The sequence below is a fragment of the Lygodium microphyllum genome, chromosome 8 (genome assembly GCF_053477565.2).
Source record: "Lygodium microphyllum isolate KBCC chromosome 8, Lygodium_microphyllum_v1.1.10, whole genome shotgun sequence".
Lineage (NCBI taxonomy): Eukaryota > Viridiplantae > Streptophyta > Polypodiopsida > Schizaeales > Lygodiaceae > Lygodium > Lygodium microphyllum.
In genome coordinates, this window is record NC_141142.1 from 117,782,064 (window position 1) to 117,800,948 (window position 18,885).

Consider the following 18,885-nt stretch of genomic DNA (forward strand, 5'->3'; position numbering starts at 1 on the left):
GGCTCAAGAATTCCCATCCTGATTTTTTCATTCAATAAATCAATCAGCTTTGGCAGGTGTGCCTTAGACACTGGAATAGGTCGAAGGTTCCATGGAATATGAGGAATAGTAAAGATCACCATAGGAGCAAAAATATATGGATTCACACATCCAATCTCATGCGGAAAAAAAGCAAACCCCCTTCCATGTCGCTCAAGCATCTCCTGAAAGCATTGCTTCTCTGTGGGTAGCAATAAATCACCATTTCCAATTTTCAATTCAGCAAGAGTCTCTGCTGAAAATTTATGGCCTATATGCTCCGGATTCCTCAAAATTGGCTGTTTGGCAGCCCTCTCTATTTGCTGATCACTGTCAGGTGGAAGCGGTACAGCAATCGGCTTCACCTTCTTATCCACAGTCTTGTATTTCGTGTCAACCCTGGCTTCATTATGATCCTCTGCATTACTCAAATCTTGCTGTAAATCAGCAAATTTTCACTTCAGTGGGGCTGAATATCCTCAGCCCTCTACTCTATGGACTGCATAGGAACAGCCCTAAACTCTGGATGCTGAAATATTTCAACAGTAAACTCTGTTGGCTGAAAATTTTCTGCCCTCTGTGTCTCTGTAAGCTGATCATAATCAGTCGGAAACTCTGTTTGCTGAATTTCTTCAGCACTCCACTTTTTGCTGAGCCACCTCAACCTTTGACTCAATCTGTGACACAAAATCTGCAATTTCATGAAACATGTCCAAGGATTGCACTAATACATTACTGTGACAACTCTGCATATCAGTTTTCAGCATATTTTCCATCTCTATCATCGTATCTGCACAAATCATACTGTCATACATTCCATCTATATGCTCATCATCCTCTAAAATTCCTGCATTTTTCAAATTTTTCTCCTTCCTGCATATGTACTGCTTGGCAGCTCTAGGCAACTTAGAAGTCTTCTAATAACTCATTGAACTGTTTGCTGAAATTCCAACAAAACTGGAGGAGAAAAAACTGCTCCCAGGAGGCGAGAACTCCAATCCCCTCTGCTCTATACCACCATCGTCTCGCGAAACGGTACCTAATGAAAACCCGAATCCCTCACAGTGGGCAAAGGTGCGTCTCTGAGAGTATCCCTGTTTCTAACATGGTTCACACACAGTCATAAACTGAACTGCTCTCATGCCATCTTTACTGCGAATCAGTGCATAAGCAGATCCATCGTCCATTACCTTTGTTTCCATACGTATCTCTGTGATGAATGGCTGTCCAAGAATTATAGGATAAGAGCATGAATCCTGCACAAAGAAATGGAAATCCTCCTCTACATCTCCAATAGAAACCCTGACACTAGGACAGGCGGCATACAAATCACCTGCAGTGTTGTTGGCGGCTCTCATACGCCACCCATGCTCTACATCCATAGGCCATCTGTTACTTTCATAAAATCCACAAACTATGAGATTAATCTCTGAACCATGATCCACCAAAGCAACATAAGGCACCTGTTTCTCTCCAATTTTTACCATCATCTTTGTAGTTACCCTAGCCCAATGACTCCACGAAAAGTGACTACGCGGTATCAAGACAGGCTCATCAGTTTCAGCATAATGCATAGGCTGAACCCTCTTCTCTATCTGTGGAAAAACAGAAGCATTCTCAACCATAACCTCATCCTCATCCTTATCCAACTCCCCAATCAAAACTCCCTGTGTATCAGTAGTAGGCAATGCATGTCTTTTCCTCTTCAAGACCTCTTGAAAGTGATCTTGAAACTCTCTTTTCAAGATGCCCAAAACCTCAAAAATAGTAAAAGTCACCTCACTGCCAAGTATCTTATCATTAAAGATTTTCTTCATGTCCATTGATGTCTCAATATCGGACATCATTCTAAACCCTGGCTGCTTTCTCTCTCTAGGCTCTTGCCTCTTTTCTCTCTTTTGAGCATCTTCCATCTGTCGTTCTGGCCCTGGTCTCAAAGACGGTCCTTCAGTAGGTGGAGTAACAAACTCACCCCCTCTAGTCTTTTTAGTTTCACTTGGATTTTCTTCATCCCTCTTACGCTTCTCCTCAACAAGTACATCTGCTCCCTGAGACTTCGTCAAGTAAGCATAAATAGAGTACCTGTCAACACGTGAATCCCAACCTGGTTCAGATCTGATGCTAGAGCATGCACTAGTCAAAACAGTTTGCTGAATTTTTCCCTTGTTTGCTGTCTCCATAACATAAGTCCATAATGCTGACTGATTCTCTGATCCTTTCTCAATCTGGACTCCATATGCAGAAGCATCTCCTCTAGCTGTCACATAAGAAGTACGCGCAGCCATGTCATCCACTAACTTCATTCCGCCTTTCCCAAAGTTGGTAGTAAGCGGAGCTCCTGTTTCAGTCAACCAAATCTTACCATCTTGTCCCCAAAATACCAAATTCTTCCTCCTTGCATCCTGAAAAGATTCACAATCCCTGCAATGCTGATGGTCCGTACTATCGCACCAAATACATCTTCGATCTCTCCTAGGTGCACTAGGAGCACTCCTAGGTGCAGTAGGAGCACTAGAAGAAATAGTAGGCGCAGTCGAAGCAAACTGCTCTTTCAATTTTCCCACCAATTTTGCTTTAACTGACTCCAGTGTCAAATCCATTATGCCTTTGAATATGTCATCAAGAGAGGTAGGCACCGACAGAGTGGATGGTTTTGGAGCAGAAGATGCTGGCATCGGTCGTGGAACAGGAGGAATAGGAGGAGTGGAAACAGTAGGCACTGGCATAGGCCAAGAAACTGGCTGAGGAGGAGAAGAAATAACAGGGATAGAAGCACGCATAAGAGCAGAAGACGGTGTCGGTGTCATACAACCATTTTGTAGGCGGGTCTTCCATATCCTCCTCTTGGTCAAAGTCGAGAGTGCATCCTGGGCATCTTGCCAATCTGTTTTAAGACCCATAGGCTTTGTGCGATCCTCAAGAAGCTCTCTTAATTCTTCTTGAAGAGCAAGATCTGGAGCTTGCAAGAAAAGCTCAACTTTCTCAACATCCAATGCTCTTTGTTCAATGGCATCAAGCTGGCTATACCTCTCTTCAAATTCTCGAATCAACTCTGAAGCAGCTAGACCTTTGTTTGGCATGTAGACCCACTCTCGGAATGACCGCCGTGTAGCCATCCCAAAGTCCCCAAGGAAATACTCTTCTTTCAGGGCTTTCTTAAAATCTTGCCAATGCGAATTTTGAATAAAAAGATCAATCACTTTTGCCCTCAAGGCGGGTGTGACAAGACGAAGGAAATACTTACTCATAAGTCCAGCTGGAACTCCAAAAAATCCCATCTTGATCTCATATGTCTTCAAATATGCTGAAACATTACGGCCATCAAATAGCTTCTTCTCATTCTCAACTGCTTCAATCACCTTAGTCGCGCTGATTGCATTCTCCTGCTTCGAATATAGTTGCCTTTGCTGAGACAACTGTTGTTGATGCAATTGCTGCTGCTGCTGCATATACAATTGTGTCTGGTGATTTTGAAGCTGCATATACATGGACATATTCTGCAAAATCTGCTTTAGATCATCTGTTGAAGTACTTGAAGCAGCAGTCAATGATGGAGCTGAAGTAGAGGACGCAGCAGGAATCGTAGAAGAGGCTGAAAATGATGCTGAAGTATCTCCCATCCTGAAATTTCTGGGACGCTTTCACGTCGAGTTTACCAAAGATGTCGAAGGGTTTTCGAAAACAAAGTCGCAACCACAGAGGACTTTGAATAATTTCAGGATAGAAGATCAATCAAGCAAGAACAGGCTATCCAGGATAATATGTCCATTCTCTAAGCTTCAACATATCTACCAATACAATCGTACAGTTTGCTCTCCTCATCCAAGTTGCATATGAGGTGAAATAATTACAATCCATGTGAAGACATTTTTCTGTTGAGTATGCCAAAATATATATAATGTTTCCAACAAACTGTAAGCAGGTTTTTCTTTTCTATACAACTCTGTATAAAGCAAAATTCAATGAAAGAAGATTCAATTTGCCTTTGCTAAACCATGTAGTCCACAGATTACAATGGTATCAAGTTTAATGTATGAAACTATGCCTTTTGCAGCAATCCAATCTGGTTTATATGAATAACCAGGCCTTCAATTCCTCAATTATTGTGCCTCTGGAGTATCCACAGTTTTCTCATTATAATCACTAATGCAGCCTGCCTTGACAGCCAAACGAAAGAAGCCTTGAACTGCTTAGACGAGACCGTTCTGCTATTCTTTTCTTCACACAATGAACCACGAGCACAACAGGTCAGGACAGCACTCGCAATGTCTCCTGGGTTTCAAGAAGCATGGCAAAGGCACGTTTGAAGCAATACCCTCACAAAGGCAGTAGATAGCATTGGCTCTACATAGATAAGAACTGCAAAACAAGGTTGTTATGAATCGGCCATGAGTACCATGATTTGAAAGGCGCAGAGCTACGGGATTATAGACAAGACCAAAGAGTCCACCACAATTGTCTTCTTTGTGTGAATTCAGACTCTCTTTGTGCAACTTCGGCATCTATTGTGACTACTTCAGGAATGGTTTTGTATCATCTCCTTCATCCCCAGACAAACATGCCAACTCTCTTCGTTCTTAGATCTCCAAGTTTGTGCTTTTTCTTTGATAAAAGCTCTTATTATGAAAGCCCTCACAGTCCAATTGCAGAGTATATCAATGCAGATAGACAAGTCCCCCAGAGCATTAAGGATTCTCTTCCCCTATTCTTCCTTCAGCTAAGCCAGTTGGGTGGGAACGAGTCCTGAACACGCAACCTTCTGATAAGCTTTTGACAGTCATCATAAATAGGACTTTACAATCGCTGCCATCAAGAACTGTCACCAGACTCGAAAAGCCCATCAACAGCCAGCGTCTTCCATCGCCTCGTTTCCCCTTCGACTCTCCCACTTTTTGCATCTCGACAACTTCTTCCTTGTTGTCACCTTCGTCTTCAACTCAATTCTGCAGCTTTGTTGACCAGTCTGTGTCGTCACAGCAGCACTCGCTTCTCCCTTTGCCACTTCCACCGCAGGCTTGACAATTGTTATTGGCCTTGTTCTTCATCGTCTCCTTCTTTGTTGTTCCAATCTTCCTCGCCCCTTCTTTTGTAACTATCGTCATCTTCTTCCTCACAGCCTCGTCCCGTTGTAGTCTTCTCTGGTTTGTCTTAGCTTCGTTGAACTCCTTCGGAGTCACACTCGGCCTACGTCGTCTTCGCAACAAATCACCTTTGTCTTCGTCACCTCCATGTCATGCTTCGTTGTCATGAATCGTTCTTGTCTTCAGCTTTGTCATCGCTTCTCTTTCCCTCAGCTACATTGACTGAGAGAACTTCTCTGATGCATCCCATCCTCCTTCATTCTCGTGTTTTTTTTTCCCTTTCTCACGCCCCCTTTTGCCTCCAAAACTCCCTCTTTCAAAAATAGTCCTCCTTGCTTTTTCTTTTTCACGCCCCCTTTTTCCTCTTTTCAAAAATAGTCCTTTTTTAATAGCATCTAAGCAAATTAAAGGGTGCTGTCTTATAAGCTTCAAAGTTTGTCGTGCCTCACCAAAGGGCTCTAGTTTGTCAGTTCTATGAAAAGAAATACTCCATGCCCTGCGAAAATTTGCAATATCTAAAGCCCACTTTTTGGCGTAGTCAAGGAGCTCTTTTGATGGCACAATGGCATCGATAAGGCCCAATCCAAGAGCCTCTTCAGCAGAGATAGACTTTGATGTCAGGATCATATCCATGACTTTTGACAAACCAACTAATCAGGGTAGACATTGAGTGCCTCCAGCACCTGGAATGACCCCAAGTTGAAGTTCAGGCAAGGCAAGCTGTGACTTGGGAGCTGCAATTCACCCATGGCAGGACATGGCTAACTCTAAGCCTCCTCCAAGCAGAATAAAGATGCAAACATAATTTTTGGGTGGATTCCACACCTCGGATGCACAGCAATTCGACAGCGCTCCTGTTGCTAAAAATCAGATTGTTACTCAACTTCTTCATACCATCAAAGATCCTTTTATATGACAATATCATCACTATTTTGTCTAACAAGGATGATATCCACTTTGACAAAGCATGTATATCTCTTATTGAATATTCTCAACGTCATGAGCATCATTTGGAAAAATCTGATGCTGTTTTGGTCACTCGCGAACAAAGGGATTTTGATGCTGCTTTTGTTGCTCACAAGCGTCCTGCTTCACGTTTTCAGCAGGGTGGACGCCCTAATCAAGGTAGTAAATCTTCTCGTCTTGCTTATCCTAACAAACATTGTTCTTATTGTGATAAGAAAGGTCATGTGGCTTCTGATTGCTGGGCACGTCAATATGATGAGGAGCATGGAGTTACTACAAAGCAACCTCGCTCGTCCAAAAGTTTTCCTCATTGTGATTATTGTGCACATACAGATCATCCATCTTGTTGTTGTTATAAACGCAGATATGATGAAGAACGTTCTCGAGCTTATATTGTTCAACAAACTACAACTGATGATGATCATACTCATCAGGAGCTCAATTTCGTCCATTATGATATCTCTCCAGAAAAGGTACTTCATGTTCATGATGGTTCTCTATTCATCGTTGATTCAGTGTGCCACTGGGAACATGAAATACCAATCGCAGTGGCTTCACAATTATCATTCTCTTCCTGTCAAGAAGTTTGTTTACCTTGCGGATGATACGACTTGTCAAGTCAAAGGAGTGGGTGATTTATATTTGGGGACTGTTTCATCCACTAGAATATTAAGAGGATTTCTTCATGTTCTAGATTTACAAAGAAATCTTCTTTCTGTTGCTCGTCTAGTTGATCTTGGTTTGTTTGTTGGCTTTGATCATAATCAATGTCGTATAGAGAAAGACGGGCATACTATAGCAGTGGCTCCTCGATATGGTAATCTATTTGAGCTATCATTGAACGATACAGTTGCAAATGTTGTTACTGCCCCTGGAGATGCAGATTGCAAATTATGGCATCAATGATTTGCACACTCTGATTTTGCCAAAATTCTTGATCTTCATCGTCATGGTCTTGTGCAAGGTATGGATCTTAAATCTCATCCACATATGGGAATATGTGAGTACTGTGCACTTAGAAAACACCATCGTTCGCCTTTCCACACTTCTACTTCATCACATTCCTGTGCTCTCTTGGATTTGGTTCATACCGATATTTGCGGTCCTTTTTCTGCCTCAAAGTCTCAATATCGATATTTTATAACTTTCATTGATGATTTCTCACGGTACACACATGTCTATCTTCTTCGACATAAGTCTGAGGCTTTACCTATATTTAAACAATACAAGATAAGTGTGGAGCTTCAAACTGGATTCTCTATAAAGACGCTTCGCAGTGACAATGGCGGTGAATATGTATCCAATCTATTTGATGACTTCTGTAAGGATCAAGATATTCATTATGAGTTTACAGTTCCTTATTCTCCTAAGCAAAATGGTGTTGCTGAGCGCAAAAATCGCACGATTCTTAATGCTATACGTTGCATGCTTATACACTCTGGTTTGTCTCGAAAGTTTTGGACTGAAGCACTTCTAACAGTTATTTTTATTCAAAATCATCTTCCAACTACTGCACCTGCTGGTAAAATTCCTATAACAATTTGGACAGGGAAGACACCTTCAGTCTCTCACTTTCGCACATTTGGCTGCATTGCTTATATTCATGTGCCCAAGGACACTCGACATAAGTTGGATCCTCCATGTTTGAAGGTTATTTTTCTTGGTTATTCAGATCATTCCAAAGGTTACAAATTTTATGATCCTTCTTCTCAAAAGGTTATCATTAGTCGTGATGCTATATTTGATGAGAAGACTATGGGTGGCACATGGTCGTCAGATGTTTTAGATGATACACAGTCTTTGCTTAGTGCATTTCCTTACTTGCTTTGTGATTCTACTAATTCTGATGATCATAAACCTCCTTCACCTCCAAAGAAGATTGATGAAAATTTGGAGATCTATGTCGATCTTCCTATTGAGATAGAGCATGGATTCTATTCTATTGAATATGATGTCTTTGATGATGCTATGTTTGTCCAAGAGGATCCAATATCGTATATGGAAGCTATCAATTCATCTCAAAGGGATCAATGGCAAGAAGCTATGCAAGCTGAGTACAATTCTTTAATCTCCAAAGGTACATGGATTCTTACTGAACTCCCCCCAAATCGTGTTCCTATCAAATGTAAATGGGTTTATAAAACCAAGACCAAAGCTGATGGCTCATTTGATAAGTTCAAAGCACGACTTGTTGCAAAAGGTTACTCACAGATTGCAGGAGTAGATTATCAAGAAACATTTTCTCCCATTGTGTGCTCCACAACTATTCATATGATTTTGGCTTTTGCAACACTATTTGATCTAGAAATTCACCAAATGGATGTTAAACGGCTTTTCTCAATGGAGATCTTGAAGAAGAAATCTATATGGAGAAACCTGAAGGTTTTATGATTGTAGGAAAGGAGCATCTTGTATGCCAGCTTCATCGTGCATTATATGGATTGAAGCAAGCCTCTCGTGCTTGGTATATTAAGATTGATCAGTTCCTCACATCTAAAGGTTTTGTTGCATGTTTTGCTGACCCAAATCTTTACATCAAAAGGGAGGACAAATATTTTATTATTCTTGCTCTATATGTTGATGATACTATTCTTGTGTCAAATAATATTGCTTTCTTGGATGCTATGAAGAAGCTTTTATCGACTGCATTTGAAATGGTGGATCTTGGTGAGATACATTCTTGTTTGGGTATTGAAGTTCAACGACACTGACAACAAGGCATTCTTCTTCTTTGCCAGACAAAGTTTATTAATGATATTGTTAAGAAGTTTGGGTTGACAAATGCGCACTCTGCCAACACTCCCATTCTTTCAAGCTCTACCAAGGATACATCTACAACACGCAATGAAGAATCAGCCATTCATCAACCTTTTGCTAATCTTGTTGGTTGTCTTCAATTTATTGGTTTAAACACAAGACTAGATATTTTATTTGCAACTAACTTTTTGGGACAGTATCTTTCTTCCCCTTCCACTATTCATTGGAGTGCTGCAAAACGTATTCTTAAGTACCTCAAGGTTACTAAGGAATTTGGTCTTATTTATCGTCGTCAAGAGGATTCTTCTTTATCTTCTTCAACTTCTCTTTACCTTATTGGATATACAGACACTGATTGGGCAAGTTCACACTTATCCATGCGATCTACAAGTGGGAATTGTTTCTTTGTAAATGGATGTTTGGTTTCTTGGTCTAGCAAGAAACAACGATGTGTTGCGGTTTCTACAACTCAAGCCGAATATGTTGCTGCATCATTAGCAGCTCGCTAGCTAGTTTGGCTTCGACAACTACTTGCAGATTTGGGACATCCTTCATCATCTCGTACACCTCTTCGATGCGATAACCAAAGTGCTATTAGTCTTACCAAAGACTATATACAACATAGTAAATCAAAGCATATTGCTATTCATTATCATTATGTTCGACATGAAGTCAAGAAAGATTCCATTATGGTGGAGCATTGTCCCAGTGATCAAATGGTTGCAGACATCTTTACAAAAGCTCTTAGTGAAGCTCGCTTTAGCTCATTAAGACATGCACTTGGTATTGTTCCAAGTTCTTGTCTCACTGATTGAGGCATGTATCATTGTATTCAAGAAAACTTTATAGTAAATCATTTTTGTATCGTAGGTATGTGTAGGGGCTCGGGTTTTTCCCTTGTTCTCCCCAAGGGTTTTTTCACTCGCAGCCAGAGACCTTTGTTTGAGTGGGGATGTTACAACTATATATATCATCTCTCACTTGACTTGGGTCTTACCTATATATACTAACTCTACATCAATATGAATCATTCTTTGGGAGCATGTCTTGTGTATCTCTCTCGTACTCTCTCTCTCTCTCAACACTGATGATGCTAAGGCATACCTAAAATAATATCACTGGACTGTAATGGTACAACTAGAAAATTTCTTCTTTTAGTGTATTCACCAATTTGAATTTCTAAATCATGCACCTCTTGTGTTCCATTATACCTTGTGCCTAAGAATGCTGCTTTAATGCGATAATGCGTAGGAACAGTTTGTAATTTCAATTCTTTCACTAACTTTGCAGAAATAAAATCATGTGTACTACCATCATCATGCAAAATAATCTTTTCTTTTCCATGCACTAAACATTTCATTGTCAACAAAGAATGTGGAGTTGGCATACCTGGTAAAGTATCCGAAGGAGTAGTAATGTCATCCTCATTTTCTGTAAAGTCTAGCATTTCCTCATGTTCTTCATCTTCCATTGCTCCAAGATAGTTGATATGGACAGGTGGCTTCTTCGATTGGCAATTAGCTGCTAGATGTCCAAGTTGATGGCATTTGTAACACACTATAGGTTTGGCTTTAGATACATTGTTTGCAATGGCAGGAAGTCTAGGAATATTAGGATTTTCTTGTGAAGATGGCTTAGGGTTTTGATTGGTATTCGATGGCAAAGCAGGTGGTTTTGTCCAAGACTTATGGAAAGATGATGAAGGAAATCGACTTTGGTTGAATCTTCTAAAATTTGAATTGAATTGCTTAGAACCATAGTTACCATTTGCTTGAAATTGTTGTGGACGCTTGTCTCTTCCTCGAATCTTGTCTTCAGTGTCATGAGCTAAAGAAATTGCATCTTCAAGAGTTGTAGGCTTGAACATATTAACTTCAGCGTAGTAATACCCAAGTAATCCAGACATATACTTGCGCTTGTGAGTCGCTTCAGGTACATCTTCAAGCATGCGTAATTGGAGTAAGGCATTCCAAAAGTGTTCGGTGTACTGAGAAATAGGCTCACGATCTCTTTGCTAAAGAAGGTCCCATTGCTTTATAGCATTTTCATGGAATTGTAGAGGAAGGAAATTTTGCATAAACTTCTTTTTGAAACTCTCCCAGGTAGTGGGATAATCTATGCTCTTACGAACCACGGTCCACCAAAGAAATGCTCTATCCACTAAATGATTAGTGACACACTTGATTTTATCTTTTTCAGCGTATGTTTCCTCATGAAAGTAATCATCAAACTGACTGATGAATGCAAGAACAGTTTTTCCATCTTGAGTGCCATTGAAAGTACGGAATTTGAAATTTCTTTTACTTATCTTTGTTTCTTTGCGGATGGATTGAGCTTCGAGAGTCGCATCAATGGTTCGTCGAATAAGATCTTCAGATTGTGGTTCCTCTTTGTCGGTAGTCGATCTTTGTAAATTGGCCAATTGAACTTGCAATGCTTGCCGGGCTCTTCGTTCTTCATCCAACTGCATCATAATTAAATCCAACTTTTGTTCCACTGTAGATTCAGGAAGATCGCCTTCAACCATTAAGTCATCCATATTTGGTTCCGTCATCTTGCAAAACTTCAAAAGACCTCATACTCTCAAAATCCAGTTAGTAGGACGAGCGTAGCTCAAGATCGGGTGTACAAGGCTTATATATTTTTGTTTGGCTTTCACGGTCTTCGTCTTTGGTAATTGTGGGATTTGAAATCTTTGAAAAATCTGTGTTTTGACCTTTTGCGTGTGCTGAACATGGTTCAGCAAGTCTGTGTATGCGAACAGAGTCTTCCAGGGAACAACTTTGCAGTTCGGTGCTTCTGCGCAGGGACAGTCCTTATGGGAGTTTTTGGCATAAGTCAGGTCTGACTTCTGGTTACTTGCCGGACTTGCAGAGTTGCAGACTTACAAAACTTGCAGAACTTTGAAACTTTATGTGATTTAGGACTTGTGTAACTAAGCTTAAAGCTTAGTATGCAACAAACGACGATTTTTAGGGGGAGCCATTTTCTGACGCCGTTTTTTTCGGGATGCTGCCGCCCTCTGTCATCGAATTAAAAAAAAATTGAAGCTTTTAAGCTTCTTAAGCTTTATAAGCTTTAAACTCAAGCATTTAATCTTTATGAAAGATATGGCTTATCTCTGTTGACTGTGAGAAGACTACTTGAAGAAGAAGATGTTGGAGTGATCCTCCGCCATTACAGGCCGGTCCTTTGTGATCAAAGGCTGTAAATAGAGGTTCTTGACCGCCAGGAATCCACGCGTATCGACCGTTCACGATGAGACTGACCGTAGAGCTCGATCATTCCAGGAGCTCCACCTTCGCACAAGATGGGTAGCGATTGGAAGCTCTTAATCTGAGCTTCGCTCTGATACCATTGGTGCACAGATTGGATGCTGTATGCTCGCGTAGTGAACATTGAAAGGTCCCCAAGAACAAAAAAACTCTACTTTTTGCACAAAACTCAAGGTAGAAAGCATGCACGACATGAACAAGAGGCCAATTGGGTGCAATCTCCCCCCATGCCTTGTGTGTCCACAAAGCATGTATTTTATGTATTAATCATCTTCAAGCTCAAATACTAGCCCAAATTACAAAATAGCACGCTTTTGGCTTTTGAGTTTGCTTTAGCACAAAATAGAAATAAAGCTAATGGACGGGCGCCCAAAGAATCAGGCATACCCAATACAATGTCCAAATACAAATATCATAATCGTGCGCCCATGCGCATACAAAATAACAAATAAATATCCAACGCCTCAATAAATAGGTGCGACAAAATATATGCGCCATGCCCAAGGTATGCGCCCATCAAAATATAAGTGATAACTCGAATACACGCTATCTTCCAATACTTTCCTCCGCCACTGCTGCTATCTCTACACATCAACTAAAGCATTCACAATCGTTAGTAAAATAATACAATTAAATCGACAAAAGTGAATACCTAGCAGTCTTCGGCCACATAAATAAATCAACTGATTAGAAATCAATCTTAACCTTAATTTATTACGAGTGCGCACTCTAAACTCATAAACGTTCATTAATTTAATATATATTTTGCGGAATCACCCGCTATGGAATCACCCATGTACATACTAAATTAATGAAACACTCGAAAAGGATAGGCGTCCCCATCAACTTCTCGCACAAAGAATCCACTTTGTGTATGAGCCCTAGTCAACAAAGTTTACAGAATCCACTGTAAAACCTCACGGAGTCCACCGTGGCATGGAATCCACCGTGAAATATGTCTCCTGGCGTCACCACTAGTGTGGGCATAAGTAAAATTTGGCATGAAATATTTGGTTACATTGATTTTGCAATGTTAAAGAAGATGCATAAGGTATGATTGTTATCTACCTACAATAACTAAAATAAACGAACCATGCAAAGGTTTTATGATGGGCAAGAAATAGAGAAAGGCATTTCCACAAGAAAACAAGAACAGGTTTGAAAAAAAGAAAAATATTTATAATAAATGAGTATGTTTTGAAGGTGAGAAGCCTTGAAGATACTTTGGAATCTATTGATACAATGACTAATGATAATGATTTTGTATCATCTACTTTGGGTGGCCTTAATAATACAAAGGCTTGGAAATCATTTGTTACTTCTGTATATGCACAAAATCCATTTTTAGATTTTGATGAGTTGGTCTCTCTCATATTTATTGAAGAGATCAAGACGCAGGGTGAATCATTAGAAAAAAGTGGTGAATAGGTCCAAGCATTTTACTCCCCTTTAGGAAGGGAATATGGCAAGTCCTCTTCAAGACATCATGGTATGGGACGTGCTAGTTGTTAGAATATCAAGCTCCCATTACTCTCCTGTCAGTATGTATGACCGACATTAGATGTGTCCAGCTATATCAACAAGTGTGGGACATTAAATAAGTCGGTGGTCTTAGACCCAGTGTGAATGGTCCTACGGACCTTAGTACTATTGTCTACACTTATGTTATGTTAGTAGTCTATGAAATAATGGAATATGATGAACGACCTGAAGGTTAGGTTGCTGCTCCATTACATTAACTCTCTCCCTCTCTCTCCCAACATGGTATCAAAGCCATCATGGATGGGCTCTTGAAGGCATGAAGCTGTGAGAAAGATCTGCAACCTGAAGACTCAGGGCAGTGGTTGAAGAGAAGCAGGCTGTCATTGTTTCTGCAGAGAGGTATGTGTTGAATGCATCTTCAGTATACTTGAAGGAGAGTGTGTCAGGACCTGTCTGGAGCCTTGTAAAGGCTTGGTTGGTCATCATTGAGTAGATCTATAATAAAGTGGTCATTAGTGTGAAGCAGGAGCAGCTCAGAACAGTCCACGCAAACTGCTCCAGTTTGCTGATCTGCATATGCTGGCTGAAAAAGCACATTTGAATAGAATGGAGCACTTAAATGCTTACTTCTTATCCCAATCATGCTTACCTTTTGAATATAGTCTTGAATAAATTCCCCACAAGCTATTTATTGGTACTCTCTACTCTTCCATTAGCTTGGGGGTTATAAGGCATCATCTTGTTATGTTTAATCTTTAGAGCTTCTATCAGAGCCTCAATCACTTTATTTAAAAACTATGTCCCACGATCAAACACAAGCTTCTTAGGTGGTCCAAAATGGCAAACAAATTGTTCCAAAATAAAACTAGTCGTTTCCATCATAGCACAGGTTCAGACCATTTTGAGAAATAGTCTATTACCAAAATGATATAATGCTTTTGTGTAGTTGATGAAGGATGTATAGGTCCAACAAAATCAATTCTCCACTTCTCAAATGGTAGTATAGCCATGATAAGAGTCAGTGCGCTTTCTATTATCCATATTATCATGTCTCTAAAATGTATAACATCTTTTGATATACGCAAAAGCATCTTGGAAAATGGAAGGCTATCAAAATATGTCTCTCAATGCTTTCTATGGAGTCAACCATCCAGCAAAGTATCCTTCACAAGCAAAGTCATGAAACTCTTCCAAAATAAATAGAACCTTATCAGATATAACACATCAACATGATAAACATCATTGACCCCTTGCCAATATAATAGTGTTCATGTAATCAAGGTAAATTTCAAGGCTTGCTGCCTAATTTTTCTCTTTTCAACCTTCGACAAAGCGGCTCCAGCCTCTCATGTGGATAGATAGTGTGTTATAGTAGCATACCAAGATGGAATGGAGGCTATATCTATTTTGAATAAACCCTCAAGATCACTTCCTTCAGCTACGACTTCATTAAACTCCCAAAAATCCACAAGACATTCAACGGTGCCTTGCAACTTCAGTGGCTTGCTTCTAATTTTATAATCAAACTCCTGCATTTAGGCAAGTGGGACATGGAAGGAGCAAAGCGTTCCAACTTGGAGTGCTCTAGAAACCATCGTGCTAAGGCTGGTTACACACCAAGTGATGGATGGCCAACCCTTGTCCAGAGTGTGGGCATGCACTTTTTGAAATTGGTTGTGAACATGGGCGTCATATTTTTACACACCAAATGGACACAGTTTGTAAAAAAATAAAAAATAATAGACTTATAATTTTTTTGATTGGTTGCAAATGTAAAAAGTGCACCCTTGTCCGCCACTTTACAGAGTGGGTAGGGAAAAATCCCCGGTCCGAAATTGGGCAAGGAGTTTACCTATTTAGCAGGTAAACAACAGGTCATGTCCTCTCCAGTGTGTAAAGGACTATGGAAGCCTAACCCTTAAATAAGTGTTTTGATTGGTTAAAGCTTACAAAGTGGATGTCCATTATTTGGTGTGTAACCAACCTAAGATGCGTGAGGATTGGTCTCGCCGAGGAGTGTGGGGACCTATAGCATATTGGAGTTGGGGTGGGTGGCCACTCTCATTTGTTTTGTTAGCGTTGTGTTTTAATGTGGATAATTGGCGATCGTTGGATTCAAAGAAAGAGGGATTTGCGGATTTAAAGGCTCGCCGGTTAAGAATGTAATTAATCGAATGATGAATGATGAATCTAGTGTATGATACAATCCAAATGTGTTGTGAGGTGGTACAACATTGTTATTATACTCCGGGAAGTGTAGGTAAGAGTTTTGTATAGTGTAATCCCACCTTCAAATGTATGTTAAAATTTACCTTTAAAAATAAAATTTGAAGATGAAAAAACCTACAGATCTTGGAGAATTTTAGTGTATTTTTGACTCATTACCTCTAAATTTTGACATGAAACCTCTTTATCTTCCCACTTCAAGGTTTTCCAACTTTTTCGAAAAAGATTTATTTCGAGCACTGGTTCTGTACAATAGAAGATGTTTTATGTCGCCCGGACTAATCTACATGCTGTGGGATCGATCAATTAGAGGAAGTTGGTGCAATCTGAGTGAGGCGTTTGTTTGTTTATTTGGCTGGCCAAGAGCGTACCAGGTCATCAGACAAATCGCACCCAAGCTGCTGTGCTAGGAGCACCGTTGTTGATGACACGGAGCATGTAGTAGCCGGACGGCGCGACAATGGTGTTTGGAGGGGCGGTGAGAGTGGCGATGTACGCGTTGCCTCCAGCCTTGACGAAGGCGCCGTTCAAGTAGAGCATGCGTTGGTTCATGGAGACAGAGTGGGTCGTGAATGGTGGGAAGTAGATGTTGAAGACGACGTTAACAGGGGCGGTGGGCACCGTGAAGGTCACCGTGAACTTGGCGCCGTAGTGGATGACGGCGGCAGAGACGACGGTGATGGTCGGGCGGCGAGGGTTGTAAGAAGGGTCGAGGTAGTAGGGGCTGAACGCCTCCAGGCGAAGCTCTGTGGGGAAAGCGCCGCCGAACACGTAGCCAGCGTTGCTGTTGCTGCCGCCGACCAGCACCCTGCCGTCGTGCAGCACGGCAGCGGTGGAGTGATACCATCGGGGGATGGGAGATGCGGCCAACACCTACAATAGCATAGTAGTATCAGTATTAATTAGTATATGCTCTTACTCTTACGTTGGAACACAATAATAACATCGCAATTAGTCCAACATCAGAACTACGTCGATCATCTGACGCATTAGAGGAATGACGAATGATTAACCATATGTACAGTAATCACCTGAAACCTCCTTCCCGCAGGCTTCCATGGGGAGTACAGGTAAGGCGCCTGGGCCGCCTTTCTAGCAGCCCCCCAGCCGGCCGTGCCCTGCTCAGCCCCGTTGATGATGAGGAGCTCCCCTACGGGAAGGATGAGCATGTCGCCCATCACCCTGGGCGCCGGCATGTTCTCCTTGGCCCACTGGGGCTTAGGGTCGGTGATGACCATGCGGCCGCAGTCCTGCAGCGCCGGGGTGGTGGCGGCGGCACTGTCCGGGCTGCCACCCCATATTAGCACCTCCACCTTCTTGAACCCGTCGGCGTACTGGAGGGGCAGCATGACAGATGAGCCGGTGGACGGGTAGTTGCGGGCGCCGCCGGGCAGGTCCGGGAAGACCTTGACGATCTTGTTGGCATTGTAGTCGAAGAGGATGGACTTGCGGTTGGCGAAGATGAAGAGGTTACCGTCCGTGGAGAGGTGGACGAAGGGGTACAGGTTGTTCTCCACGCCGGGGACGTTGGTCTGCTCGAGGAAAGGGAGAGCGATGGCGCCGCCGCGGCCGGCGGGCACGAACTCGTAGCTGAAGGCGGCGCGCCCGCCCACTACGATGACGCGGTTGTCCGGGAGGATCTGGTCGGAGGCGTACCAGCGCGGGGCGGCCAGCAGGGGGCCCCTCTCCACCCAGTCGCACTTGCCGTCGGCGCAGGGCGCGAAGGTGCGCACCATCTTGGCGCCGTCGTAGAAGCCGCCCGTGTGCGTGAGGGTGCCGTCGGAGGTCCAGGCGCCCGAGGAGCACCAGGTGTCGGTGAAGATGAAGAGCGGGCGGGCCTTGTTGCTGGCCACGTCGTACTCGAAGGAGTGCGCGGTGCAGTCCACCTTGAGGGCCAGGTCCTGCGGATTCCGGCGGCAGCGGCCGCCTGGCAGCGGCAGGCGCGACGCCCCGAAGTTGGTGCGGTCGAAGCAGAGGACCTTGTTGTAGTGGTTCACCGTCATGTGCATTACCGACACGCCCACCGTTGTGAGCGTGGCCCACCGGCCGGCGGGGGCAGCCGCCGCAGTGTACGTCTGGCGCTCTTCCGCCATCGTGACAAGCAATATCCATAGCAGTGCAATATGCATCATCCGCATGCCGGCGAGCTTATGATATAATCTGCAACTCTTCTGGTAGTTCCTCCTAATTCTCAAGTTGGGAGTTGTGGTACGACGTCGGCCCATGATTAATGACGTTGCACAGCAGCTCGACGTCGTCGACGTTCACCGAAAATACTGAGAGAGAGAGGTATCAGCCGTACCGATCGATATTGACCTTCAGCCTACTTCTCTTAGGATTTCTATGTTCTATGTGTACACCCTCTAGTCCCGCCCGTTGATATTGATCTGCAGCCACTTCCTGTGACTTTCCTACGTTTTACACCTAATGGATCGACCGCCCTAGCTCGATCACACGCCTGCACAGTCTAAGCGAGGCGGTGCTCACCGGCCAATATACAATACAGCACCCACCCACACTACTGCGTCTCCTGGCCAGTCGAAAGCACTGAGCAGCAGCACGAGCTGCCGCTTGTATTTATATATAAGGCTTATACGACGCCTAGAGATTCTATCTAATTATCATAGTGATTTGTAGTTAGCTGTAGCGTGTTCACGATACTCGTTTCTGCACGAACTCCCCACTTCGTCATCGACAGCGACGTCAACAGGCCTCTCCGTCGACCTAGCCCGCGCTATACCTGGACTGGGTCTGAACTCTGGCCGTATTTGATAGTTATGACGGGGTTATAGAATTCGTATATTATTAGCCCGATTTATTTATTTATTTAGCGTCAGTGATCACTGCATTCCTTTTTGACGTGGTTATGTAATTCGTAGCAGGGTATAATTGGTAATTCTTAGTAGAGGTGCTCACGAAATACTGGATCCGAATTCTCACCCGCGCCAGCAATGCAGATTATATGCTTCAAGAAAAACCTCCGCTCACAGATCAGAGACAGCTCGGAACGCCCATTGCGAGATGTACGCGGCGACCTCGATCACTCCAAGAGAATATATTAAGCCGGCCGTGCTTGTTGT

The 18,885-nt window shown here is 42.6% G+C and overlaps 1 protein-coding gene across 1 annotated transcript; it reads right to left on the bottom strand.

Moving 5' to 3' along the window:
• Nucleotides 1-15,832: 15,832 nt before the first annotated feature.
• LOC148032785 (aldehyde oxidase GLOX-like) lies at nucleotides 15,833-18,356 on the bottom strand. Its single transcript, XM_087684175.1, has 2 exons — nucleotides 16,837-18,356; nucleotides 15,833-16,678 (listed from the first exon to the last, which is right to left on the bottom strand). The coding sequence occupies exons 1-2, from the start codon at nucleotides 18,028-18,030 to the stop codon at nucleotides 16,184-16,186; spliced, it is 1,689 nt and encodes a 562-aa protein (XP_087540301.1). The 5' UTR covers nucleotides 18,031-18,356; the 3' UTR covers nucleotides 15,833-16,183.
• Between the last annotated feature and the right edge of the window lie 529 nt (nucleotides 18,357-18,885).

Excerpts from the sequence above, each read along its gene's own strand:
- LOC148032785 (XM_087684175.1), bottom strand. The coding sequence starts at position 18,030 with ATGGGCCGACGTCGTACCACAACTCCCAACTTGAGAATTAGGAGGAAC. Across the intron at positions 16,679-16,836 it reads CTGCGGGAAGGAGGTTTCAG|GTGTTGGCCGCATCTCCCAT; the intron begins GTGATTACTGTA and ends ATGCTATTGTAG.